General features: G+C 38.9%; 1 protein-coding gene across 2 annotated transcripts in view; it reads left to right on the top strand.

The window, feature by feature from the left end:
- The window catches only part of CSNK2A1 (casein kinase 2 alpha 1), a 55501-nt gene that overhangs the window by 15250 nt on the left and 12752 nt on the right, over nt 1–27499 (top strand). For both annotated transcript variants that reach the window (XM_044263304.1, XM_044263305.1), the window contains exons 2-7: nt 14987–15197; nt 17413–17524; nt 22155–22256; nt 22771–22821; nt 24147–24206; nt 25745–25828. In XM_044263304.1, coding sequence (XP_044119239.1) covers nt 15097–15197; nt 17413–17524; nt 22155–22256; nt 22771–22821; nt 24147–24206; nt 25745–25828 — 510 coding nt within the window. In that variant the 5' untranslated portion in view covers nt 14987–15096. The remainder of the gene's footprint in view (nt 1–14986; nt 15198–17412; nt 17525–22154; nt 22257–22770; nt 22822–24146; nt 24207–25744; nt 25829–27499) is intronic.

Here is a 27499-nt window from a genome sequence, read left to right as displayed (position 1 = left end):
TTGGTCACCTACAGGAAGTATGTGGTTGTCTCCTATGTAACCTCCATGACAGTAAAGGAAAAAGTAGGTATTAATCCTTATATTCTGCAGTTTCCTCACTATAATCCAATAACAGAGTCAGGGTTGTATTTCTTCTCAGTGGTTCCAGTGTTCCCATTCTTTCTATAACCTCTTGGTGCCTTATAAATCCAAGGTTCATGTCTTTCAGTAATAAATTTCTGTGGCTCTATCATGGAGTGTCAGACACTGTGCTGATCACATGGGTAAATCACATAGCCTCATAAATGTTTGGCTCCAGGGGCACCTGGGTGGCTCAGTCGGTTAAGTGTCTGCCATAAGTTCAAATCATGATCTCTGGGTCATGGGATGGAGCCTTATGTTGGCTCCCTGCTCAGTGGGGAGTCTGCTTCTCCCTTACCCTCTATACTCCACTCATCCTCTCTCTCTCTCTCTCTCTCTTTCTCAAATTTAAAAAAAAAAAAAAAAAAGCTTTTGCTTCCAAAGAAACATTTCTCACACATACTGACTGGTTTCATATCTCATTGGGAAATAATAGTATGACTGTTTTAAAACTCGTGTTGGTGATGGATGTGCTTTACATGTAAGACCAAAGAACATCTTTAAAATTAGATGCAGATCAAAAATACCCATCATAGAGCCAAACTGCTTTTCTTAGTTTTGAACATGAGCAGGTCCATGTGCAAGCAAGGTTGATTTTTGCCAAAATACTGTATATTGTTACCTTAATAGTTTGTGAAACATTTATGGAACACATCCCCATGCTAGGCACTGTGATAAATACAGGGCATATACCAAGAGAAATAAATTATGTTTTAAGTCCTTGAGTTTATAATCTATTTAGAAAAGAGAATTGCATAAACAAGACAATTGATAATGTAATGAGTATATGGGGGTGCTTTGGTCCCATAGAGGAGCACTTGGCTCATTTTGGAGAGGTATAGAAAGGCTTTATCATGGATGTAAGACCTGGCTGATTTCTTGAAGGGTGAGTGGAGTTTCCCCTAGCAAGCATTATTGGAGGTCATAAAATTAAAGTCACAGAGAAGGAAAAAGCATGTTCAGTACTCATTTGCTTAATGTTTTAAAAGTTTAAAACTTCTTAAAAGTGTTAGAAATGTTAAGCTGTACAGTAGAACTAAGACATTAGAATAGAGCAGAGGTTGTAAACTGATACTCAGTTACAGTACTGATTGAACTGGTTATGGGACTACTCAGGTTTTCATTTCTTCTTGTGTTAGTTTTGGTAAGTCTTTCCTCTAGGAATATCAGATTTACTGGCATGAAGTTGGTTGTGTTATCCTGTGTTTAGTTATCCTATGTTTTAGAATACAGCATATGATAAATTCTTTAAAATTTTTATTTTTAGAATTAATATAAATAAAATTGGTTCCTTTTTGTGTGTACAGTTCAGTGGATTTTAACACATGGAGAGATTTGGGTAACCGCCATAACAACGAAGACAGAGCAATTAATTATATCCCCTCCATCATGTACCCTCGTAGTCACACCCAGCCTCCTACCCCTGTTCTCTGGTAGTCACTATTCTGTTTTCAGTTACTGTGGTTTTATCTTTCCAGAAATGTTATATAAATGAAATGAGACAATATATAGTATTTTGAAACTCACTTTTTTTAAACAGCATGTTGCCTTTGAGATTCATTGAAGTTGAATCAATGGTTCGTTCCTTTTTATTGCTGAGCAGTAGTGTTCCATTGTATGGATGGACCACAGTTGTGATGGGGATTGCTGGGTTGTGTGAAAAATGTAACTGCCAAGTTGTTTTCTAGAACTAACTATACCATGTTGCATTCCCATCAGTATGTGTTAGCTTTTCCACATCCTCTCTAGCACCAAGTATTGTCAATATTTTACTTTTTTTTTTTTTAAGATTATATTTATTTATTTGTCAGAGAGAGAGAGAGAGCGCGCACGCACTGGCAGACAGGCAGAGGGAGAAGCAGGCTCCCTGCCGAGCAAGGGACTCGGTCCCAGGATGCTGGGATCATGACCTGAGCCGAAGGCAGCTGCTTAACCAACTGAGCCACCCAGGTGTCCCTCAATATTATACTTTTAATTTTTAAATAATTTTTAGATTTACAGAAGAGTTGTGAAGATAGAGTCCTCAAATGCTCTTCACCCAGTTTCACCTAGGGTTAACATTTCACGTGACCATGACACTTGATTAAACCTAAGAAATAAACAATAATACAATACTATTAACTAAAATGGACTTTATTTGGATTTTACCAGTTATGTGCTTTCTCTGGTCCAGGATACCACATTATATTAGTCATCATGTCTCCTTAGTTTCCTTCAGTCTGTGGTAATTTTTCAGTCTTTCCTTGATTTGCAAGACTGACACTTCTGGAGAAGACTGGTGAGATTGTAGAATGCCTTTCAATTTAGGTTTGACTGATGTTTTCTCATAATTAGATTATGGTTATGAATTTTGGAGAATACCGCAGGTGACATGTCTTTCTCATCACGATGATTGCATTAAGGTTATGTGATGTTAATATAATTTATCTTTAGTGATGTTTAGGTTGTGTCTTCCATGTTTATCCACTCTAGAATTATTATTTCTCCCTTTACATACTTATTTATTAGAAGGGCTTTCCTAAGTCCAAGACAATTTCAAGGGGAGGAACATTAAGTTCCACCTCCTGGAAGGAGACATACCAAATGATTTATGGACTATGTTAAAACCACCAGAGTAATTAATGAGGATTGGAAGAGATTCTTAGAGGCTATGCAGATAATTCTGTTTCTCCTAAAAGTTTTACTAAGTTTAGCATCTGTCAGTGGATCTTGACTACAGCAATTACTGTTGCTGGTCTAATGGAAATTTTCTCTTTCTTTCTGGATGTATATGTAAGTTGGAATTCTTATGTAGGGAAGATTTTCAAAATTTAATTACTTAGTGTGGACTCGTGGATATTTATTTTACTCTTTAGGGTCACAATCTAATTCCATCATTATTACTCAGATTGTTCAAGCTTTGGCAGTTGATGTTACTTCCATTTGGCTCCCATGTATTTTTGACTACAAATCCAAATTCTACAATCCACCACTTCTCCAAGGAATGGTCATTCCTTTTATTAGAGAAAATTATTGAGAAACCAAGATGTGGGCACTAATTAACTGTCATTGCTACTCCTTGACACTATTTCTAGTAGCTCTCAGTGGACAGAGCTAGGAATTTGCATTCAGTAATACTTTGTTGTGTACAATTCTGTGGGTTTTGACAATGCTTTGAGTAACAAATCCACCTCTACAATGTTATACAGAACATTTCATTGTAATGGGGCAATCACTCATCTGTTCTCTCTTTATGGTTCGCCTTTTCTAGAATGTCCTATAAATGGAAGTATGCAATATGTAGCTTGTCTTTTTTAAAGATTTTAAGTCATCTCTACATCCAGCATGGGGCTTGAACTTAAAACCTCAAGATCAAGAGTCATATGCTTTACCAGCTGAACCAGCCAGGCCGCCCAGTATGTAGATTTTTGGATCTGGCTTCTTCACTTAGAGAAATATATTTAAGATTGTTCTGTTCTTCAGATCAGTTGTTCTTCATGTTCTTCAGATCAGTTGTTTTCCACTGTGTGCTTGTACCACCATTTGTGTATCCATTCATGTGTTGTACATCTTGATTGTTTCAGTTATTTTGCACTTAACATATAAAGCTGCTATCAACATTCAGGTATAGGTTTTTGTGTGAGCATTGGTTTTCAGTTCACTTGAAAAAAATACCTAAGAGTGGGAATTGCTAGGTTGTACGGTTAATATATGTTTAACTTTGAGAAACTGCCAAACTTTTCTAAGATGGCTATACATACCATGTTGCATTCCCATCAGGAATGAATTAATTTGTTACTCTGCATCCTCACCAGCTTTTGGTATTGACTTTTTATTTTATTTTATTTTTAAATTTTAACCATTTTAGTAGATCTGTAGTGTATCTGTATTTTATTTGTGAGAGAGCGTGCGTGCGTACACACACAGGGTGAGCGTCAGGCAGGGGGAGAAGCAGGCTCCCTGCTGAGCAAGGAGCTCAATGTCAGGACCCTGGAATCATGACCTGAGCTGAAGGCAGATTCTTAACCAGCTGAGCCACCCAGGCATCCCTTCATTTTTATTTTAATTTGACTTTCCCTAATGATTAACAATACTGTGCATCTTTATCCATAGATCTCTTGTCTCTTTGTTATTTGGGTTGTGTTTTTATTTTTGAGTTCTTTTTATATTATACATTTAGGTCTTTTATCATATATGTGATTTACAAATTTATTTTCCCTATCTGGGGTTTATTTTTCATTCTCTTAGCAGTGCCTTTCACAAAGAAGAAATACTTTAATACTTGATGATGAAGTCCAGTTTATCCATTTTTATTTTTATGGATTATGCTTCGGCATTATGTTTTAAGACCATTGCCTTATCCTAATTCCAGGTCCCCAGATCACAAGATTTTTTTCTAAAGGTTTGAAAATGTTATGTTTTATATTTAGTTCTACCATTCATTATAAATTGCTTCTTACATAATGTGTGTAAGGTTTAGGGTGAAGTACATGATTTTGCATATGGATGTGCAAATGTTCCGAAACCTCTTAGAGAAAATATTACCCTTTCTCCATTGAACTGCCTTTGTACCGTTGTCAAAAATCAACAGGCCATATTTGTATGGCTCTATCTCTGTATTCCCCATTGTGTTCCACTGATCTGTTCTAGCCCTTTGCCAATACCACACTGTTTTAGTAACTGTGACTTTGTAATAACTTAAGATTTATGTGATTCCCCCAGCGTTATTTTTTTTTTTCAAAACTGTTCTGATTATTCTAGTTCATTTGGATTTTTTTTTTTTTTTAAGATGTTTTTGGGGCGCCTGGGTGGCTCAGTGGATTAAAGCCTCTGCCATTGGCTCAGGTCATGATCCCAGAGTCCTGGGATCGAGCCCAGCATTGGGCTCTCTGCTCAGAGGGAGCCTGTATCCTTCTCTCTCTCTGCCTGCTTCTCTGCCTCCTTGTGATCTCTGTCAAATAAATAAATAAAATCTTTAAAAAAAAAACAAAACTTTATTTATTTGACAGAGAGTTTGGGTAGAGGCAGAGGAAGAGGGAGATGCAAACTCCCCGCTGAGCAGGGAGCACAGTGGACTCAATCCCAGGACCCTGAGATCATGACCTAAGCCAAAAGGCAGATGCTTAAACACGACTCAGCCACCTGGGTTGCCCCTGGATCTTCTTCTTTTTTTTTTTAATCTAGTCTGACAGTCTTTATCTTTACCTGGATAATTTATTTCAGTTATGGAATATAATTAGTCATATTTCAGTTTAACTTTTCTCTCACTGTTTCTTATGTTCTGGGGTTCTTTCTCTTTTTCTTACCTTTTTTGGGGGTTCTTTTTATCATTTCATTTCCCCCCTTTCTACTGTTGAAATACGTCGTACGATCATAGATGATAATAACTTGGAACTTGGAACCGTTATTTACCAAAGTCTGATATTAATGGTCAGTGTTTGCTTGAACTTTTCCATACATTTTTATTTTGCTTGCTCTTCGCTCTTTCAACACAAACCTTCCAGAAGGGATTATTGTTCTTTATCTTCTTTATTTAGAGATACTCGCTGGATATAGAATTATAATTTGGCAATTTTTTTTTTTTCTTAGCACACTGTAGATATTAAACTGTCTTTAAGCTTCATTGTTGCTTTTGGAAAATCAGCTGTTCTGAGTTGCTTCTTTGGATGTAGTCTGACTTCTTGCTTTTCAGCTTCTTTGCTTTGATTTTTCTGCTGTTTTATTATTGTATGTTGTGGATTTCTTTTTATTTATTCTCTTTGGAATTTACTGGCTTCTGGAATGTGGTTGTGTTTGATTGCTTCTGGGAAATTTTCAGCTATTATACCTCTTATAAATATTACCTTTCCCCTGTGCCATTTTCTCCTTTTTTTTTTTTTTTTGTTAGATTTTATTTATTTATTTGAGAGAGAGCACAAGAGTGGGGGAGAGTCAGAGGGAGAAGCAGACTCCCTGCTGAGCTGGGAGCCTGATGCAGGACTCGATCCCAGGACTCTGGGATCATGACCTGAGCAAAAGGCAGTCACTTAACTAACTGAGCCACCCAGGTACCCCCATTCTTTCTTTTTCTTGTAGTCCTGATCAAAAGTATACCAAACCATTCCATAGTTTCTTTTTAAAACTTCTGTTGTGTTCTTTTCACTTCTTGAAACCTGTAGTATCTTGTTGCTTCATATATTCTGAAGCTTGTCTCTTATTTCTATAAGCATAGTCAGCCTGGTTGTTTGGAGTTTGCGTTTGATGAGATCAGAAGTCTCTGTGGGACTTTTGTGTTCTTTTTTTTTTTTTTTTGCCAGTTCTTATTCTTGTAGTCTTTTCCTTCAGTAACTAGTTATCTTTGATTACAGGTTGCATATTATATTTGAAAAATAATTTGTAGGAATCATTTGAGGCCCCTAATAGCAAGGTTCCCCACTCCCCCAGAGAGCTTACTCATGTGAGGTATCTGGACATTACAGGTCCAAGGACCACCTTAAAGCAAGCTTCGTATCTTACATCCGTATTCCATAAGGATGTAATTCTTCCCTGGCTCTTCCACTTCCTATTTAGTCTTACCCTGTGGTTGTAACCCTCTGAAGTCAGCTTATTATGAAGGTCTCCTTTGAGACTCCTCCCCTTGTGAGGGCCCTGTGCTTTCCATCAGGACAAAATTCTAATTTTCAGGGATCAACAAAGACCCTTTGGACTTCCTTCCTTCTCTGGGTTCTCATTTTCTCTTCGCTGTAGGCTATAATTGTTTATCTGTTTTATTTAAGAGTGAGAAAATGAGAATGTGTGTATGTGTGAGAGTGAGTGAGTGTAAGTGTGTTTAATCTGTTCTCTAGCTGTTCTCAGTGGGAAGATTGACCCAAATAACCTAGCCCGCCCTTACTGAAAACAGGAAAATTGCCTTCTACAATCTTGGTTTCTTTGAAAACTGAGAAGCACTAGTTACACTCTCATGGATCTAAACCCCCTAGCTCTTTGTCCTTTCTAGGCATTTGCTTTGTGACCTCTGTAGTAGAACTTATCTGTATGAGTAGAGAAAGGAAGAGAACGAGATCTGAATTGCAATGGTTATGAGTTAATAATTTTTTTTTAAAGATTCATTTATTTATTTATTTGACAGACAGATCACAAGTAGGCAGAGAGGCAGGCAGAGAGAGAGAGGAGGAAGCAAGCTCCCCACTGAGCAGAGATCCTGATGCGGGGCTTGATCCCAGGTACCCCAAGTTAATCATTTTTTTAAGGCACACATTAGTAACAATTACTGGAACAGAATGTTCCAGTGTTATCCAAATTCAATATTAAAGGGTCTTGCTAGTCTGATGTACTTCTTTCTTTTTTTTCTTTTCTTTTCTTTTTTTTTTTTTTTTAAGATTTTATTTTATTTATTTGTCATAGAGAGAGAAGCAAGAGCAAGCATAGGCAAACAGAGTGGCAAGCAGAGGCAGAGGGAGAAGCAGGCTCCCTGCCAGGCAAGGAGCCCGATGCGGGACTCGATCCCAGGATGCTGGGATCATGACCTGAGCCGAAGGCAGCCGCTCAACCAACTGAGCCACCCAGGCGTCCCTTATGTACTTCTTTCTTATAGGACATAATGAGTTGTGCCAGCCTCTTATCAGAGGGTATAATGTTTTAGGGTATAATGTTCCTTGTCTTGAAAATTCTTGACTTGGGGCACCTGGGTGGCTCAGTGGGTTAAAGCCTCTGCCTTCGGCTGGGGTCATGATCCCAGGGTCCTGGGATCAAGCCCCGCATTGGGCTCTTTGCTCAGCGGGGAGCCTGCTTCCTCCTCTCTCTCTGCTTGCCTCTCTGCCTACTTGTGATCTCTGTCTGTTAAATAAATAAATAAAATCTTTAAAATAAAATAAAATAAAATTCTTGACTTGTTTAAAGTCTTGTGCTTTGCAGTTTTCTTGTTTTACTGTTTTTCATCTAAATAGTTCTATGCAGCCTTCAAAACTAAGCTTAGATGTTATTTTTTTCCTGGCAGCTTTCCCCAAATATGGGGGTACCCCATTAATATTTATTGAATGAATGGTAGTGGGTGGGTGGGTGACTTAAATTCCCTTCAATGCCTGCAAGAGCACCATGACTTAATTCTTTAAAGCACTGGTCACTTGTGATGTGATGGACTGTACCCTTTGTCAAGGGCAGAGATGATTTCCCTTTATTTTCCAGGGCCTGGAGAAAGACTCTCTTCCTGGCATTTGCCACACATTTCCTGGTACATAATAATTGTTTAATAAATGCTTACTGGGTGAACATTATGCTGTTAATTTGAAAGGAAGAGAGAATGAGGGATTAAGGACAACTATGGATACATGAAACAAGTAATTTGGGTAGTACTAACTACTGTTTTTTTGTGTTTATTTGGCCTTCTAAGCAGTGCCATTTTGAAAGGGTGAAAGGTGGGGCGCCTGGCTGGCTCAGTCTGTGGAGTGGGTGAATCTTGGTCTCGGGGCTGTGGGTTCGAGCCCATATTGGGTGTAGAGATTACTTAAAAACAAAAATCTGTTTAAAAAGAGGGAAAGGCGGGGGAAGCCAAGTTTCTATGATTTGTCTTTGCTTTTACCAGGTGCAAGTATAGTTACGTTCTCTCTTGAGTGTGTTCTACAAAGCCTGTTTCTCTTGCCAGTTTATGTTGCCCGATTACTAGGAAGAAGAATTCATTCTCTGTAGCAACAGTGCTAAGAAGGTGTTGTTTTCCTTATACAACTGCTTTCCCCTGAATGAGTCTTAAATCATGCAGTCAGTGCCATGTAAGCACATTCCTCATTCTTTACTGTAGAAATCTTTGCCCTGTCTGGATGATTATGAGATCTTGTTCATTCACTGTGGTTGGTCTAGGGATGGGAGGGTTTTTGTGGGTTTTTTTAAGATGGAGACTCTAAAAAACATCAGGATTAAAGAACTGATAAAACCATATTATTTGAAATCAGACTTTTAAAATTTAAAGTTCGAGAATAATCTTTTCCAGTTCATTAGGGAATTTATCTATAAAAATACATTGGCACAATCTATATAGTTCACTGGCCCAAATCCAGCATGTATTTTTGATTTTGTAAATAAAGTGTTATTGAAACATTAGAAAAAAATACATTGGCACAGATGATTAATCAGACATGCAGTTTTCTGGTATTGGATCATTTGCTAAGCCCCTAATTTTCTTTTTAGTTGCTAGATTGAAAAACAGAAATACGGCGTAGAAGAGATTAGAGGGAGAGATTCGTTGAGGACAAGGGGAATTTTTATTGAAATTAATTAGTTCTGTATTCCATTTATGTTGATAAACATGATTTTGGCAGTACACATTGTAACCTTCTGGTTGCATGGAGTTTTCCTTGCATGTTATTAAAGAAGAGGTCAAACAGAACTGTATACCTGGCTTTGGTTGTAGGTGTGGTCTGACTTTAGTAGGGTAAATTTTGTTGGCAGAATTTTTCAGTTGATTAATTGGCTTCTATTAGTCTAAGTATTAAACAAAATATAGCCATTGTCTTCAGCATCAGTCTGAAAGCTTTTTAGGTAGTAGTCATATGAAATCATTAAACGCCAAAGTTACACCTCCTTTTATGCAATTACGTGAAAACAGTAAGGATGAAGTTAGGTCATTTAAAATGGAAGTTATTTAATACTTTTTCTGTAAGTCAGATTTTTTTAAGGTATGCTTGTATTATAAACACTAGATGGGAAAATTGACCTTTAGGGTATCTAGGACTCAGACATTCTACCTAGTTTCTAAACAAGCTTTTTGTAAAAATTGCTAAAATAAGGTTTCGCCAGTATTATCTTAGTTTTAACTCTTGTGGGGAGAAAAAGACAAATCTTAACCATGGCCCTGTTATTTAAGAGAGGAATCTGTGATACTGAGAGAGAATGTGTATGCAAAGGAGATACCTACTCCAGAACCCTTGAGTCAGTCTTCCGGTTCTCCTAGCTGTGTACCACATGGCCAAAATAGGGGCACCCTATCTTCTGGAAGTAAACTTCATTTTCATTTCATTTGGCGGGGGGTAAACAAACCTTGATTTCATCAGCAAATAATATTTAGAGAACACCCTGTAAGGTGCAGAGCCTTGAACTGTGTTCTGTAAATTCAAAGGATAAATCAGACATGGATCTTGACCTCAGAGAGCTAAGTGCCTAATAAGGAAATTAAGGTTTTTTAAAACTTTATTGGCCAGCCACCTAAGCTTTGAATCCCAAATCTCTCCTGGATATTCATGGCCAAGCAACTGAACTTATTTAGGCTGTTTTCTTATTTGTAGATAAGGGAAGGAAATGTCTAACCGTAGAACTGGGAGGGTTAGCTATTTAAAGCTTGGGAAGGCTCTTTTAGCTCCAGACTGCTTATTCAGTATCCATTTTAATGTCTCATCCATTTTAACCTAGTCCAAAACCTGACCTATGCGGTCTCTTCCAGAAGTTTTCTGTCCCCCATAAGTGATATCAAAAGTACTTCTGGGGCACCTGGGTGGCTCAGTCATTGGGCTCCTGCCTTTGGCTCAGGTCATGATCCCAGGATCATAGGATCAAGCCCTGTGTTGGGCTCCTGCTCAGCGGGAAGCCTGCTTCTCCCTCTCGCACTTCCCCGCTTGTATACCCTCTCTCACTGACTCTGCCAAATAAATGAGTAAAATCTTTTTTTTTTTTTTAAGGTACTTTTGGGGTGCCTGGGTGGCTCAGTTGGTTAAGTGTCCAACTCTTGATTTTTTTGTTGAAGTCATGATCTCAGGGTTGTGGGCTCGAGTTCTGCATGGGGCAATCTGCTTCTCTCTCTCTCTCTACCCCCTCTCCCTGCTCTCATGCTTACTTGTTCTTGCATACACACTCTCTAAAATAAAACTTTTTTAAAAATATCTCTAGCCAGAAATCTGAAAGTCACCTCCCACTTCTTTTTTTTTTTTTTTAAAGATTTTATTTATTTATTTGTCAGAGAGAGAGGGAGAGAGAGCGAGCACAGGCAGACAGAGAGGCAGGCAGAGGGAGAAGCAGGCTCCCTGCCGAGCAAGGAGCCCGATGTGGGACTCTATCCCAGGACGCTGGGATCATGACCTGAGCCGAAGGCAGCTGCTTAACCAACTGAGCCACCCAGGCGTTCCCCACCTCCCACTTCTTAACCCATTATCTAGTACATCCAGAGTTACTGATTTTATACCATAAATTTCGTTGTTCAGATTTTTGCACTTGCCTCCGTTGCTACCACCATAGGTCAAGCTTTCATCATCATTCTTGCATAAGCTACTCTAACAGCCTTTCTATCGAAGTCTATTCCTCTGCTTGTCCCACACCCAGCCAGAGTGAACTTTTCAGAATGTGCACATGGGTCACTTTTCTGCTTAAAACTCTTCAGTGAGGGGTGCCTGGGTGGCTCAGTGGGTTAAGCCTCTGCCTTTGGCTCAAGTCATGATCCCGGGGTCCTGGGATCGAGCCCCACATCGGGCTCTCTGCTCCATGGGGAGCCTACTTCCTCCTCTTTCTCTCTCTGCCTGCCTCTCTGCCTACTTGTGAACTCTGTCAAATAAATTTTTTAAAAATCTTTAAAAAAAAAAAAAAAAACTCTTCAGTGAGGGGCACCTGGGTGGCTCAGTGGGTTAAAGCCTCTGCCTACAGCTCGGGTCATGATCTCAGGGTCCTGGGATCGAGCCCCCAGTTGGGCTTTCTGCTTGGTGGGGAGCCCGCTTCCTCCTCTGTCTGCCTACTCCTGATCTCTCTGTCAAATAAATAAATAAAATCTTTTTAAAACAAAACAAAACAACAAAAAAAAAAACCTCTTCAGTGAGTTTCCATATCCTTAGCTGCAGATAAATTTTTGTAAAGATTTTATGTATGTATTTATTTATTTGACAGACAGAGATCACAAGGAAGCAGAGAGGCAGGCAGAGACAGAGAGAGGGAGGCAGGCTCCCCACTGAGCAGAAAGCCTCAGTACCAGGACCTTGAGATCATAACCTGAACTGAAGGCAGTGGCCTAACCCACTGAGCCACCGAGGCGCCCAGATAAAATCTTTTTTTTTTTTTTTTTTTTAAAGATTTTATTTATTTATTTATTTATTTGACAGAGAGAGATCACAAGCAGGCAGAGAGGCAGGCAGAGAGAGAGGAGGAAGCAGGCTCCCTGCCGAGCGGAGAGCCCGATGCGGGCCTCCATCCCAGGACCCTGAGATCATGACCTGAGCCGAAGGCAGTGGCTTAACCCACTGAGCCACCCAGGCGCCCGATAAAATCTTTTTAAAGGCGTATTTGTCTCACATTTGTTCTGCCTTTTATTCCCAAGGCCTGACATAGTATTTTTTTCATAGTAGATGCTCATGTATTTAAGGGATGGACAAAAGAAGAAATGTATGAAAGAACCAGCCAATAATTGAGAAATTTAGCCCATCGCTTTCTTTCATGTTAGGCTGTATATGAATATACATACACGTTTACAGAGGTTGCAAGTGAAATACTATTTCTGAATATAATAATGTTTATCTTTGATTACTTTCCCTTCATATCTTTTCACATCCCCCTCTTTATCCCTAGCCTATCACACTCTCCCCCATCCCTCTTCGCACCACTTTATCTGAGATTACTGAAGTACAGTTGAAGAACTCTTGCATTTCTTCTCCCTATGTAATGAAGGCCAACCATTTGACATTCATGCGAACAACTCTCTTACTGTAAGCAGATTATTTGGTATGCATGTTAGTAAAGTGAACCACCTCTTCGGGTGCTGCAAAACCGCTGGTAGTCCTCCCAGTGGGAAATCAAGTCCACCAGTTCATAAATTAGGTCCCAGCTGATGAGGCACAAAGCTGCAAGGGTCAGTCAAACAAGTACTTGAGAATCTCCAGAGTTTCATTAGTGAATTAGTCTTGCTCTGCTTTTCACAGAGAATGCCAAGGCCTTAAGAAAGCAGAGGAACACTGGGTGATAAAACTGAGAGATACACAGACTAGTAAATGAGAGTTGGGGAATGTTTTCCATGTGACTCGGGTGATTTCCAGGAAAAAATGAAGTCTTATTTTGTGATGTCATGTTCACCCATGAATTGTCCCTCTAAGGCTGGGAGTTAGCTACAGCTCCTATTATTTTTGTATTTATTTCAAGAAAATATGGTTAAATTGGTAAATTTTATGTTTTACCACAGTTTTTATGAATAACATGTTTCAACAAAAGAGTGGTACAAGGAACATCTGTAAACTCTTTACTCGAATTTACCTGTTGTAATTTTTTAAAAAAGATTTTATTCATTTATTTGAAACAGATAGCAGGAGCTGGGGAGGGACAGGGAGAGGGAGAAGCAGACTCCCCGCTGAGCAAGGATCCCAGCATGGGGCTCTCTCCCAGGACCCTGAGATCATGACCTGAGCCGAAGGCAGAGGCACTGAGCCACCCATGTACCCCTAAAGGAGATAGAAGTTTATTGAATACACTGGAAGGGAGCAGCAGGCAGGACAGAAGAGGAGAGGCTGACCGCCATGGGACAATGGGTATGATAGTATTGTTATTTACATCATTTACCCTGCTCCAGTAGAGAATATAGTCTAGGGACAGGACACTGTGTATAGTCCTGTCTCCTCTATCCTGCCTGCCTTTTTTATGTTTTATAATACTGATATTTTTTAGTACAGTGTATCTTCCCCCCCCTTATAGAAACTTCTTTGTTTTCTCTTTGTCCAGTGTTTCCTTGTAACTAAATTGAGATTATACAGTCTGGGCCAGAAGACTGCATAGGTGATGTGTTCTCGGGTTATGAAATCTGGAGACTTAGTACATTTTTAATCAATGCAGAGTAAAGGGAATCAGCAAATGCTACAGGAATTTTTAAAAGAAGATAAATAGATTGGAATGGTCAGGGAAGACATCACAGTTAACCAATAGGTAGACTTAGTTTACCGATTTGGTAGAAAGCATGTTTCTAAAATCCACCACTTTTCCTTCTATATCAAATTTTGCATTATTTGAGGCAATATAACTGTCTTCTCCCAGTTTTTATTAAGCTTGCTCCTATATTAAATAAATCAAGAGGAAATTTCTAGGAGTGCCTGAGTTGCTCAGTGGGTAAGCCTCTGCCTTCAGCTCATAATCTCAGGGTCCTGGGATCGAGCCCCACATCAGGCTGTCTGCTCAGCGGGGAGCCTGCTTCCCCCTCTCTCTGCCTGCTTCTCTGCCTACTTCAGATATCTCTTTCTCTCTCTCTCTGTCAAATAAATAAATAAAATCTTTTTTTAAAAAAAGGAAATTTCTGTTTTTAAATTTAATGACTTGAGCCTTCAAGAGATAATTAAGGATCTACTGAGTTATTATGCAAGGTTCCCTAAATGATTTAGACCAATATAAAAAGACATTGAACTTCAAAGTATGAGAACAAGTCTTTATTCCCTTCCTGGTTTCATCAACCAGGAACAGTCAGGCTGATGGTTTATACTCCTGGCTTTGCCACTGTTCTAGAGCCTTTTAACACTGTAGAGTGAGCTATAGAAAGCTGTTCTTGTCAGTAATTTCTGTGGATTGTATAAATGGTAGTAATGTAGATGGGTCTATCCTTGATGCCATTTTTTCCCTTCCAGGCTATCTTATAAAGAACATCCAGACTTTAGATGAGGAGGTAATAAGCAACTGCAGAGTTGGATTAGGATCAGTTTAAACTATGTTTCCTGGGTTTACTATGATGATGATGATTACTATTTTCTGTCCCAAGTTACAGGAAACACTATGGTTAACACATTGGGGATCTAGTCATTTGTTAACAGGTAGAAGAATCAGAGGTATATTTGAGAACATTATTGGTTTTGTTTTTTTGTGGGGTTTTTTTTTTTTTTTAATTTGAGGCCATTATTGTAAGATGATTTATTTTTTTTCTCCATATGCTTTTAAGAAAATAATTCCTTGGCCTTTATGCACTTTGTATTCGCAGTTTAAAGAAAACAGGTCTGAAACAAGGTCTTATCCCCCAGCTGCTTCTGAACACCGTGACCACCAGATCTCCAAACATCAAGTCCACCTTCGTTCGCCAACCTGTCTGACATGTCGGGACCCGTGCCAAGCAGGGCCAGAGTTTACACAGATGTTAATACGCACAGACCCCGAGAGTACTGGGATTATGAGTCACACGTGGTGGAGTGGGGGTAATTGTTTCTTTTTACTTCACTGTGCACACTGAAAAGGGCTGACTCTTATGGATTTGTTGAGTAATTTGTATCAGGAATCCTTCCTGACTACATTTATAAACCTCAAGATTGAAACCTGATTTGTGTTTACTTCTGCAGTGGAGAAACAAGGTATTGCTTTGCAAATTAAGAGTTTTGATTGGCTTATCATGTAAAAATTATTTCTGTCTCTTACTCTTTCCTTGTACTCACATACTCTGGATGAAAGGCCGGTAACATAGAGTTACCTGTCAGCTTATCTCAGCTACAGGCTTCACAGCTAGGTGAGAATTAATACTTGAGAGACTTTAAAAACACCAGACTCTTATATAAAATATTTTTGAGGTCAGAGAATGTTGTCCCATGATGATACTGAAGGATGAAACAGTTCTCCAAAAAGATGTCCTCTTTCTGATAGAAGCAAAATTAAACCTGTATCAGTATTTGCCCTTATCATGAGTTTAGCCATGTGTAACATGAATTCAGCCCAAATTCTATTTTGAACAGTTACAGTCTACCTGAACAGCTGTGTTTGCCCCTCATTTTCTATGCAGTCTCTTTTGGATATTTGCATCTGTTCTCCTCTAACATGTATGTAGTTAATTGATGAGGTCATATTTACTGTGGTAAAAGGCTTTGGACACCAACTACAAAGGAAAGTATTTGAGGGGCACCTGGGTGGCTCAGTGGGTTAAAGCCTCTGCCTTCAGCTCGGGTCATGATCCCAGGGTCCTGGGATCAAGCCCTGCATCGGGCTCTCTGCTCAGCAGGGAGCCTGCTTCCCCTCTTTCTCTCTGCCTGCCTCTCTGCCTACTTGTGATCTCTGTCTATCAAAGAAATAAATAAAATCCTTTAAAAAAAAAAACCTTGAGAAAAACAAAAAAAAGAAAGTATTTGAAAGCACATAAAGCTACAGCTCCCATGTGCTACATTTTATGTCTGTTCACATGTGGTGTACATAACCTATAAGTGGTTGAAGGTAATCTCCCAGAATTGGCACAAGGGCATATTGTCATCCTGCTGAGACCATGATTTTTACCAGTAAGTTTATTGCCTCTGCACAAAGAGGTACAGTGTGCTTCAAAGATACCATCAAGAACCTATCATTATTGATACTCTGACAGTTCCCTTCATATCACAGGCTTTGGACTCCAGGAATACCTGTGTTTTGCTAAGGAAATTTCAACCACTCTGTTCAGATTGAGTGCTTTGCACTTAGTTTTGCTTAAAAAACACTATAAACAGCCCTTCTGAGTTTTTGGCATGGTCCTGTTTGCTTGCTTGCATTTGTTTTCTGTGCCCGTCCCACAGGAGAATTCAACTAACCTAAAAGCTTCCTTCCCTGGACCTCCCTTAATTCATTGTCCATTGTCCTTAGTATATTTTACCTTATCTGTTCATTCACTTTGTTTTTAGCTGCTTGAGGAAATTGCATAGCTAATTTGTTAATTGGATTTTCAGTGTCTCCAGCAGGAGTAAATAGAATTTAGGCCTATTAAAAGGACCGTGTTTGTCATTCTCTAAAGCAAAGTCATCTAAGTTGTAATCAGAGACAGGGAGAAAATGTTGGCATTTCCCTTATTTTATTATTATTATTATTTTTTTACATCTGCTGATGCTAGTGGTCATGGAATATGGATAAAAGTGAGGAAGGGACCCCTGATCTGTGGCATGATTTGCAAACTCCACTGTATGGACTGTTCTCAGGGTTTGCCTTGGAGGGCAAGTGGGAAGTCAGGGCTATATATTGAAAGCCACTTACCTGTAAAAAGGCCCATTAAAAATCAGCTGCCTCCAAAGTGCATCTGAATTGAAATATTCCTATAATATGTGTTTTCTGCTGGGCCAGGCATGAGAGGATAGGAATATATAAAATTATTCTCCAAGGGAAAGCTGTTTGTTGTTGGACACAAACACACACAACAAACCCTAATATAAGCTGGCTATGTGTGGTATGCCAGTAGAAATACAAACAATTTGGTATTTGAAAGAATAATTGAAAGGCTTAAATTTTTCTAATTCCAGGACTTGGAACACACATTTTTAATTAATAGCCCAATTTTTAAAATACAAAAATTATTTGAAATACCTTTTATTTCTTTTACTCCTCTGGTAGTAGAGTTTTTAAAGTTAATTAGTGCCCAGTGGTTTGAAATTTTAAAATCATTGTGACTTTGAGTCTTTCTGTTTACAGTAATCAAGATGACTACCAGCTGGTTCGAAAATTAGGCCGGGGTAAATACAGTGAAGTATTTGAAGCCATCAACATCACAAATAATGAAAAAGTTGTTGTTAAAATTCTCAAGGTGAGTATAGAAGAGCAAGATTATAATTTCAGAGATATTTGGAATTTAGATTTTTTTTCTAGGTAATAGTACTTTAAATTATTTTTTAAATACCTTTTTTAAAAGTAGCATCAGAAAGGGCTTTTGGAGTGTTTTAACACCTTTATTTTATTGTATCCTGTGAAGTTGTTAGAAGAGATTATTTGACAGATCAGAAAACTGAAGCAAGAGAAGTGATTTGATTTGAGTCCTACAACTAGATTGTGGTAGAGAAGGGAATAAAGATTCAGTCTTCTCTCTCCTAGGACTTTGCCTAATTCTGATTTCCTAGATTTTTAGTTAACAGTCCATCCTTTTGTTTTCAAGAAGTTGTTGCCTCTGCTGTTTAAAGATGAAGAGTCAGAAATGCAGGCCTTTAAATGGCAGGCAGATGCCATCAGTGCAGCTAGTCTGTAGAAGTGCCCATGACTGGAGGATGTGAGTGATGGGTACTGCTGCATGTGCTCCATCCATGGCTAAAAATTGGTTTGTAGTAGTGCAAGTCTAATGTTGCTTGATACTCTTTTGCAAAATGGAAGTAGAAATTTATATTTATATATGAATTATCCTGATGGTTAAATGTTGGCTCAAGAGTTTTTAAAAATGTTCTGTAGGTAGGCCTGGTTTGGCCAATGGGCTACCGATATGCAACTTGTAAGTTAGTTCCAACTGTACTGTGCAGTATCATATGCCAGGGAACTTAGCATATAATTTCTTGCCATAGGAACTTTAATATATTTGACACTGAGAAGCAGAAGTTCCCAGACTTTCTCAATTTATAACCACCCATATTGTGTCAGTAACTTTTAAGTAGTTAAGTCCAAATAACAAAAAAAAAGTGTTTAATTTAGGTTAGGTGCCATTTAAAATGTTCTATACATAAATTGAAAGAAAGATATAATTCTTAATGTAACCTTAATTGATTAATTTTAGGATATGTACGTACACTTGTCAATCACTGCACAGCTTCTCAAATGTTGGAATAAGTTGGCCACTGATAGCTTCATTTCCTTCTCAACATTTTATTTAAAAGATTTTATTTATTTATTTGACAGACAGAGATCACAAGTAGGCAGAGAGGCAGGCAGGAGGTCAGGGGAAGCAGGCTCCCTGCTGAGCAGAGAGCCCAATGTGGGGCTCAGTGCCAGGACCCTGGGATCATGACCTGAGCAGAAGACAAGTGCTCTAACCCGCTGAGCCATCCAGGCACCCCTCAACATTGATTTTTGTACAGCATTTGCTTTTTATCACAGCAACGGGTGAAAACCCAGCTTCATAAAAATACACCATCAAAAAGAATGTAGTTCAATCTAATGCTGAAATTATGAACTACCTCAGGCTGGTGGTATACTCTGTATCTGGCAGATACTGGATGTTGATCGGTATTTCCCTCAAAAATTAAAAATTTCACAGAGACCCTATGAATTTGCTAGGGTGTCATGGCACACCTTTTGGGAACCAGAAAGTTTGAGTATTTATGTCTGTCTTATCACAAATAGAAAGAGAAGTAGGCTAGAAATCTAAACGTGTGGGTTCTAATCCAAACTCTAAAAGTAATTAACCTTGGTAGTACTTCTAACCTATCTAAGATGTTTGCTCATCTGTGCAAATGAGATAATCTTGCTTTGTCTTTCTCAGAATTGATATGAGGATCAAATAAAAAATTACATATAGAAGTACACTTTTGGAGGCTGAACTACTGTGTAACTGTAGGATGATATATGGATAAGGATATGATAAAGTGATAGGTTATCTAGAGTCATATAAAAGGCACAAATAGTAGGTTTCACAGTTCAGAAGAAGGTAGCAGTTAGGAAAAGCTCCCAGGAACTGTTTTCAGATCCTAAATAGGAGGAGGATTTGGATAGGTGTTTGTGGGAGTGGAGAAGGAGCAAGTGTAATTTAGAATGCACAACATAAGAGGAAGAAACAAGTGAGAAATGTTTCACATGGAAGATGTGTATTTGGGAATGGAGATTAAATTGGTGGCCACCTAGAAAATACCATCTCTGCATTTCCTTCCAGTGTTAAAAGTTATGTGATTTTTATCTCTTCTAGGTTGTTGGGAGTCATTGTATTTTGAGTATGGGGAGGGGGTTGAAAAGACCTATTTCAGCTCAGTCTTTTCCTAACTGTACTGTATATTTTACTGTAATTATATAGATGGTTATAAGTGTAGATGAAGTTCATTCATAAACTATATTTAAAATTTTTAATCTCTCCCACCTGTTTATTAAAACAGAATAGTTGCATTGGTCACATTAAATTAGGGTTTAAGTCATCTGCCTGGTCTATCACAAACCAGCTTTGTAAGTTCATAGATTTTAAGGATTCTGTAGAAGAAACTTCTCATAAACCAGTAGCTTTTTGCTATAAACTGGCAGTTGGGAAATAGTGATTTAATAGAAAATGGGTTAGATTGATGAGTTAGTCCCTGGAGGGTAGAAAGATCTCCCAGATACTGTAGCAGATTGCAAAGATCTGATAGTTGGAGCAAAAAGAGAGAACTTCTAATCAGCCTGCTTCCTAGTCAGAGTATACTGAGTTCTTTTTTTTTTTTTTTTTAAAGAATTTATTAATTTATTTGACAGAGAGAGATCACAAGTAGGCAGAGAGGCAGGCAGAGAGAGAGAGGAGGAAGTAGGTTCCCTGCTGAGCAGAGAGCCCGATGCGGGACTTGATCCCAGGACCCTGGGATCATGACCTGAGCCGAAGGCAGTGGCTTAACCCACTGAGCCACCCAGGCGCCCCTATACTGAGTTCTAATATCAAGCCTAAACCCTGTGGATTGAATTAAATGTGGACTGTGGGAGTCTCTATTAGTAACTGTTTCCATTTATGGTCTACTTTGAATTGGCCCCCGTTCTAACTGTGGTATTTACATTACAAAAGCTCTTCAAGGCAAGTGTAAATTCAGAAACATTTAAGTGCTTTTCCCAAAGCTGCAGAGCTATAAAGCCAGATTTTGAGGATGGTCTGTATGGAAGACTTGCTTGCTTATGTCTATACCATGTGCTTAGGTCTTAGGACAAGGTTACAAAAGTTTACAGTACAATTTGGTAGTTCCTAGACCTGGAGTTATCAACCTAGGAAGTACCTAAGAATTGCACTCGAGCTCCATTCTCAAGATTCTGATTCACCAGTTCTAGGTCGAGCCTGGGAAACTATGTATTTAAAAATCCAGGTGACTGTTGATCATGAGGTAACCACTGATTTGTTGATGAAGAGATACATATTCAGAATAATTTCTAAGAATCATATGCATTGTATCAGTAGTCTGAGGTGACTGACACCCTCAGAAAGACCTATCTGCATGGTCCGTGGTAGCAGGCATGGGCCACATGTGGCTGCTTAGTATTTGAAATGTGACTAGTGCAAATTGAGATGTGCTGTGAAGATAAAATACACTCGATTTCAAAGGTATAATACAAAAAATACATATAAAAGTGCTTATCAGTAATTTTTGTATTGATTTACATGTTGGAATAAGATTTGGGATATATTTTTGTAGAAGATACTGAAAATTTTTTCTGTTTCCACTTTTTTAATGTGGTAACTGGAACATTTAAAACACACAAGTACTTTAAATACATGCATTGTATTTCTTTTGGACTAGCACTACTTGAGACTATTTAGAAAGAAGGCTTTGTGGAGGGAGTGCAGTTGGGACCAAAGCCCTCCTCAGAAAAATGAAAGGAATTTCTGTATGAGAACGGATATAAAAATGATGGGTGGAGGCGAAGGAAGATGGAAGACACACTCAAAGGACTCTGCAGAGTGGTGTTTTTAAAAGGGAGGGAGGGATTCATTTATAGGAATATTGGCAATAAAGCTAGACAGATATTATGGGTTGTGTCCCAGCCATATTGAAATATATGTATTCTTATTGATCATTTTTACCCATAAGAGAGGCTTAGAGAACTTGTGTAATTTGCTGTTGGCACACAGCAGGCAGGTAATGAAAGTACGATTCACCTTATACAGTCTGACTACAAGGCCAGCATTTAACCCACAGAGTTACGCTACACAAAGATGGTTTGGCCATCCTTGCTGTTGGTCCTGACTTATTTTAAGATTTTATTTATTTATTTATCATATTTTAGAGGCGGAGAGAGTGTGCACAAGGGACAGGCAGAGGGAGAGAGACAGAATCTGAGCAGACTGCCTTGAGCACAGAGCCCAGCATGGGGCTCAATCTCACGACTGAGATCCTGACCTGAGTCCAAACCAAGAGGTTCAACCAGCTGAGCCACTCAGGTGCCCCTAGGGTGTTTATAGACTTAGAGGAAGGAATGGAAAGAGTCCATGTTTCATCCTAACTGACAAGGAGATTTTTATAAGATATATCTTAGTGTTTCCATTTGCATTCCTAGTTTGTATAGTTTTCAAAAGTTGACATGCTAAGACTGACAACTGGAATTAAATTATAGTTCTACAGAGGATCTGGTCTTTGGGATGCAGAATACGTGGCACAGGGCTAGAATAAGGGGATTCAGAGATGAGACTGAAACATGTCCATCCTTGAAAGCGTTCATATGAAAGCCGTTTATGTATTACGTTACGTATTGAAATACTCTGAAGTAATTTCACTAATACATTTTTACCCTTTTAGCCAGTAAAGAAGAAGAAAATCAAGCGTGAAATAAAGATTTTGGAGAATTTACGAGGCGGTCCCAACATCATCACACTGGCAGACATTGTAAAAGACCCTGTGGTGAGTATAGTAGGCGCTGGCAAGGCCCGTTAGGGCTGAGCTGGTGTTTGACCCAGAGTACAACTGGCCTCTTTATTTTCCCCCCTCTACCGTTAAGTCCTGCTTTAAAAGTGCTTAATCAGCTATACCATTTAACTAGCTTGGGTCTTTCTTTCAAAGAGACCTCCACCCACAGACTATTTCTTATTCTTCTAGGCTAAGAGACTGATAGCACTGGAAACTGAAATGTGTTAATCCATTTTGCAAACTCAGGTCCGATGCCGATGGGCGATGGGCGCATTGTCGGGCTGCCTAGAGCCTGGTGAGACTTCAGCTCCATGTCTTCTGTTTGAAATCCATCCCAAAAATGACCTAATTGTGGTGATGATGAGAGTGGGGAGGGCTTGTAGCAGTAGAGGGTTTCCTGCTACTAAGGCGAGGACTACCAAATTCACCACGTAGTATCCGCAAACATTGTGCCCACTAAAACTGCCGGGGCTCTTGCTAATGTGTGTTTTCTTTTTCTCTCCCCTAGTCACGAACCCCTGCCTTGGTTTTTGAACACGTAAACAACACAGACTTCAAGGTATAATATATAACCAACCATTTCAAAGTGTTGGGTTTTTAGACCACATAGAAAGGCTTTTAGTGATGTTACTGTTAGAAGAGCTTCCTTCTAAAAAAAAAAAAGAAGAAGAGCTTCCTTCTGACTTGCTTAAAAGAGCTTTTCATCCTTACCATGCTAAATTTTAAGGTAGAGAAACTCCTATACAAGCAGTGTCCACTTTCTACATCTTGGTATTTTGCTCTTATATTTGTTTTGTGCTCTTTTCAATTACCAGTACATTTACTTCTCACCACATTTACCATTCATTTGACTATTTCTTCAGATATCAAACGTAATAAAAGACCATAGCACATGTTCAGTCAGGATCTGGTTTTAAGGCATTTCAGTTTAAAACAACCATATTCAAGAAGGAATGTATTTTATATGTAAAGCAAGGTCTGCTTATACCTTGGGATTCCTCTGAAGCTCTCGGGTGTAGATATTAAAAAGGGGTGGATAGAGAAGGGTGGTGTAAATTGATATGATACAAACCTCTACAATAGATCTCTGATTTGCATCCCATCCAGTGGCTTGCCTATTATAAATACTGCTAGTTCCAGTGCAGCACAGGAATATGGACACTCTCTTGGGTTACAAGCTGTAAAGGTTTTTGACTTGGCCTTTGCACCGGTCTAGTATTAAGAATGTTACATATCAATAAATGGTTGAATCCTTTGCTAAGAGGAGGAAAAACAGAAAAAACCTATTTCAGAATCAGAATGATAACTTCAAGGAAAACTGTCAGAGGATATCACTAACCATTTATGATATGTAGATGTAAAAAAAAATCTGCAACTTTTTGGAACCTGGAAAGTTATTTGGAGTTTACTTTTAAATTGGGACAGGAATAGTTCTTTTAAATTAACGGATTTGTCAGCAAGCCATCTTGCATACCCATTGGTAATCCACAGTGCCTATAACTATGTAAGCAAAAAATGGGTTAGTTCCCTGCTAAGGAGGCGTGTATATGCCAAAATGCCTTGTATGAGAAGGTCTGGAGATAAATGAAAAGCAGACTAAATCGCAGATATATAACATCAATACATGTTGCATATATAAATTGGTATGTTCCCAACAGTGGGGTATAGCTTTAGCAATACAAGTTTAAGTAAGTCTTCATTTTTATATACAGTGTTAAAGACCCAAAGTATCTCCTTTAAAAAGCACATTTTCTGTTGGAGAAGTAGAGACCAGTAAACAGATCTTGGAACAGTAGCAAATGAGCCAAGCCTTGGTTTGAATTACTACAAAGAAGAGAAATTGCCTTCCTATCAGAGCTCAATTGTTGCATTTGTCTTTAACAGCAATTGTACCAGACGTTAACAGACTATGATATTCGATTTTACATGTATGAGATTCTGAAGGTAAGGGAACCTGGAATACTAAATATCTTTAGTTTGATCTTCCTTTTGTTAAATAGTCCAGTTAAGACTATACTTTCAGGGATCATTTCTATAGTTTGTTAAATAGTCCAGTTAACTGTGAAAAAGTCTGTGACTTGGCTTTGAAAAGTATGTTGAAAGAAGGGGCCTCCTCATATAAAATTTTAGTAAGTTAATAGCATCAGAACCAGTGTGGTAATAAACATTATGGAATAGAATCCAGTAGGAATGTAATTTAGAATGCTTTGGAAACAGCATTTAGAAGTGAGCTGGGGCCCCTTTAAAAAAAAAAATAGGTTATCTCTGTCATGCCCTTAGGAAAGTTACAATTAAACTGTTAAAACTTACAAAAATAATTTCTCGTATGCTTGCTTCTGGTATACTTTATTTTACTTAAAATTCAACAAGTAAAACAGTAAACTAACTCAGTCCTCACAGGATCATTGTCCTAAGGATTATGTAAATCTCTTCTTAAGAGATTGCTGACTTAGAGTGGACTTTGATTTCATAAAGTGGGATCACCAATTATCTTGCTCCTAATCAGCATTAAGATCAGCTTTATAGATGAGAAAATTGCTAAGAGGTGGCTAAAGTTTCTTAACCAAATGAGGGTTGCTATAAAGCCTGCATTTGAGCCTTGGTAGTGCCATAAAGAAACCATGCCAGCAGAGATATTTGATCTTTTCATTGGTTTATGCAGTACTGTGGCAAGCAGGACCTCAAAAGTTAAGGGTATACTTGTCTAGCCCTGGGAACCATAAGAGCCCAGGTTGCCCTTCAGGAAGGACAAGAATTTGGCCAGTGACATCAGCTGACTTGAAGGTTGGGATTAGCAAACCCCAAAGGTTATGCCATTCATTTCACCTTAATTTCAGATTGGACATGGTTTTCAAATCAGATTTGATGTCATAAATCAGGTACAGGGACAAACAGTAAAATTTTTGTCTTTGTGAGCCATAGGGTCTTTATCACACTACTTATATCTGCTATGGTAACACAGAAGCAGCCAGAGGTGATATGCAAACGAATAGGTATGGCTGTGTTCCACTAAAACATTACTCACAAAAACAGGCAGCAGGCCATATTTGGCCCATGGGCAGTGGTTTGCCAACTTCTGTTGTGGACTCCTAGCTGCTAAAGAATTATTGTTCTTTGAATGAGAGGTTTGTGGTACAGACCAGTTTTCTTCTGAGGGGCTTATGTTTGTGAAAATGATCCAGCCTTTGGGCAAGAGGGAGAGATTGAAAGTAATGCAGTTGGTATACACTTTGGGTGTTTTTGAACAAAAAGGAAGTTGAAACAACAGTGTAGGAACAGAACTTGAAGTTCAGAGGCTGTGAGTTTGCCTGACTGTGGGATCTTGTACAGGTGTCTGAAGAGTAACGTGGGAGTGATTGTCCTAATCTTGACTCCTAGGGCTGAGGCTAGAAGGAAAACTATGGAGGAAAAAGTTAGAGAAGACCTAAGAAAGTCACTTTTCAGCAAGCTAACTCTTTCCTTCTTACCTGTTCCTCGTACAGGCCCTGGATTATTGTCACAGCATGGGAATTATGCACAGAGATGTGAAGCCCCATAATGTCATGATTGATCATGAGCACAGAAAGGTAATGTGATAGACTACCAAGTGTTACTTATTTGTATGATAGAGTTAATCAGCCCATCTTCAACATCTGTCCATTCACTGGTAACTACTAAGCACTTGATAAATGTTTAGTAAGTGAACTCGTTAACAGAATATTGAAATCAATATTCATATTCCTACGAATACTATGAAGAAGGAAACAGATTTGGGCACCTGGGTAGCTCAGTGGGTTGAGCCTCTGCCTTCCGCTCAGGTCATGATCTCGAAGTTCTGGGATTGAGTTCCGCATCGGGCTCCGCTTAGTGGGGCGGCCTGCTTCCCCACCGCCCCCCTGCCTGCCTCTCTAACTACTTGTGATCTCTCTCTGTGAAATAAATAGGTAAAAATCTTTAAAAAGAAAAAAAAGAAGAAGAAGGAAACAGATTTGGGGCGCTGGGTGACTCAGTAACACATGCAGCTGTTGATCTCGGGGTTGAGTTCAAGCCCCATGTTGGGCATAGAGATTACTTTGAGGAAAAAAAAAAAAAGGAAGGAAACCAATTAGTGTACAAAACATTAGCTTTCGGCAGGGAAGCTGGCTTCTGGTTCCATTCATTAAATAACTAGTCTCTTGGGGGAAACTCCTTTCTCATTTGCTTCCCTTTTCTTACTTGTAAAATGGGTATACTAATACTTGGTTTGTGTGTCACCAGGTTATTGTGAGAAGTATACACCGTTGTAATATAGATAAAATATTCAGAAAATGCAGCTGCTTATTAGCAAGTGTCTTGAGGTCCCTGAGCTCTACAGATGTTTTAATACAGCTGCACTGACCAGATAGCTTTATAGTGTTTTTTTTAAGGTGACCTTTAAGCCCACCTTTTATAGGCAGTGATGACTATCCATTGTAGACTTTGGGGACATAGTTGATTTATTCACCAGCTAATAATTCTTTTAGACTCACGCTATGTAATAGGTATTGTTCTAGAGGCTGGAGATGCAGGCATGAGACAAATAGACAAAAAAAATTTTTGTCTATAGGAAACTTGCATTTGAGGGAGGATGATGGGATAGAAAGGTTAAAAGTGAAGTGGAAGAAGGACGCCTGGGTGGCTTGCTTGGTCAGTTAAGCATCTGCCTTTGGCTCAGGTCATGATTCCAGGGTCCTAGAATCAAACCCCATTTCAGGCTCCATGCTCAGTGGGGCGTTTGCTTCCCCTTTCTCTCTCCCCCTCCCCAACTTCTGTGTGTGTGCATGCTTTCTTGCACATACACTTTTTTTTTTTTTTTTTTTTTTTTTTGAAGTGATGTGGGGGTGCCTGGGTGGCTCAGTTGTTAAGCATCTGCCTTCGGCTTGGGTCATAATCCCAGGGTCCTGGGATCCAGCCCTGAATCAGGCTCCCTGCTTGGCAGAAAGCCTGCTTCTCCCTCTCCCACTCCCCACTGCTTGTGTTCCCTCTCTTGGCTCTGTGTGTGCGTGTGTGTGTGTGTGTCTGTCTGTCTGTCTGTCTGTCTCTATCTGTGTCAAATAATAAAATCTTTTTAAAAAAAAAATACTAAAAAAGTTAAAACAGTGATGTGGAAGAGAAATAAATCCTGAATAGGGAACAGTGGAGGGTATTGCAGTTTTAAATAAGGTTATAAAGGGAAAGTTTCATTGGGAAGTTGACATTTCAACACTTGGAGGGAACCAGTCATGTAATCACAGAAATAA

The sequence above is a fragment of the Neovison vison genome, chromosome 8, assembly GCF_020171115.1.
Source record: "Neovison vison isolate M4711 chromosome 8, ASM_NN_V1, whole genome shotgun sequence".
Classification (NCBI taxonomy): Eukaryota; Metazoa; Chordata; class Mammalia; order Carnivora; family Mustelidae; genus Neogale; species Neogale vison.
The sequence above is the reverse complement of the archived record's forward strand: the minus strand, read 5'-3'. Positions and strand labels throughout refer to the sequence as shown.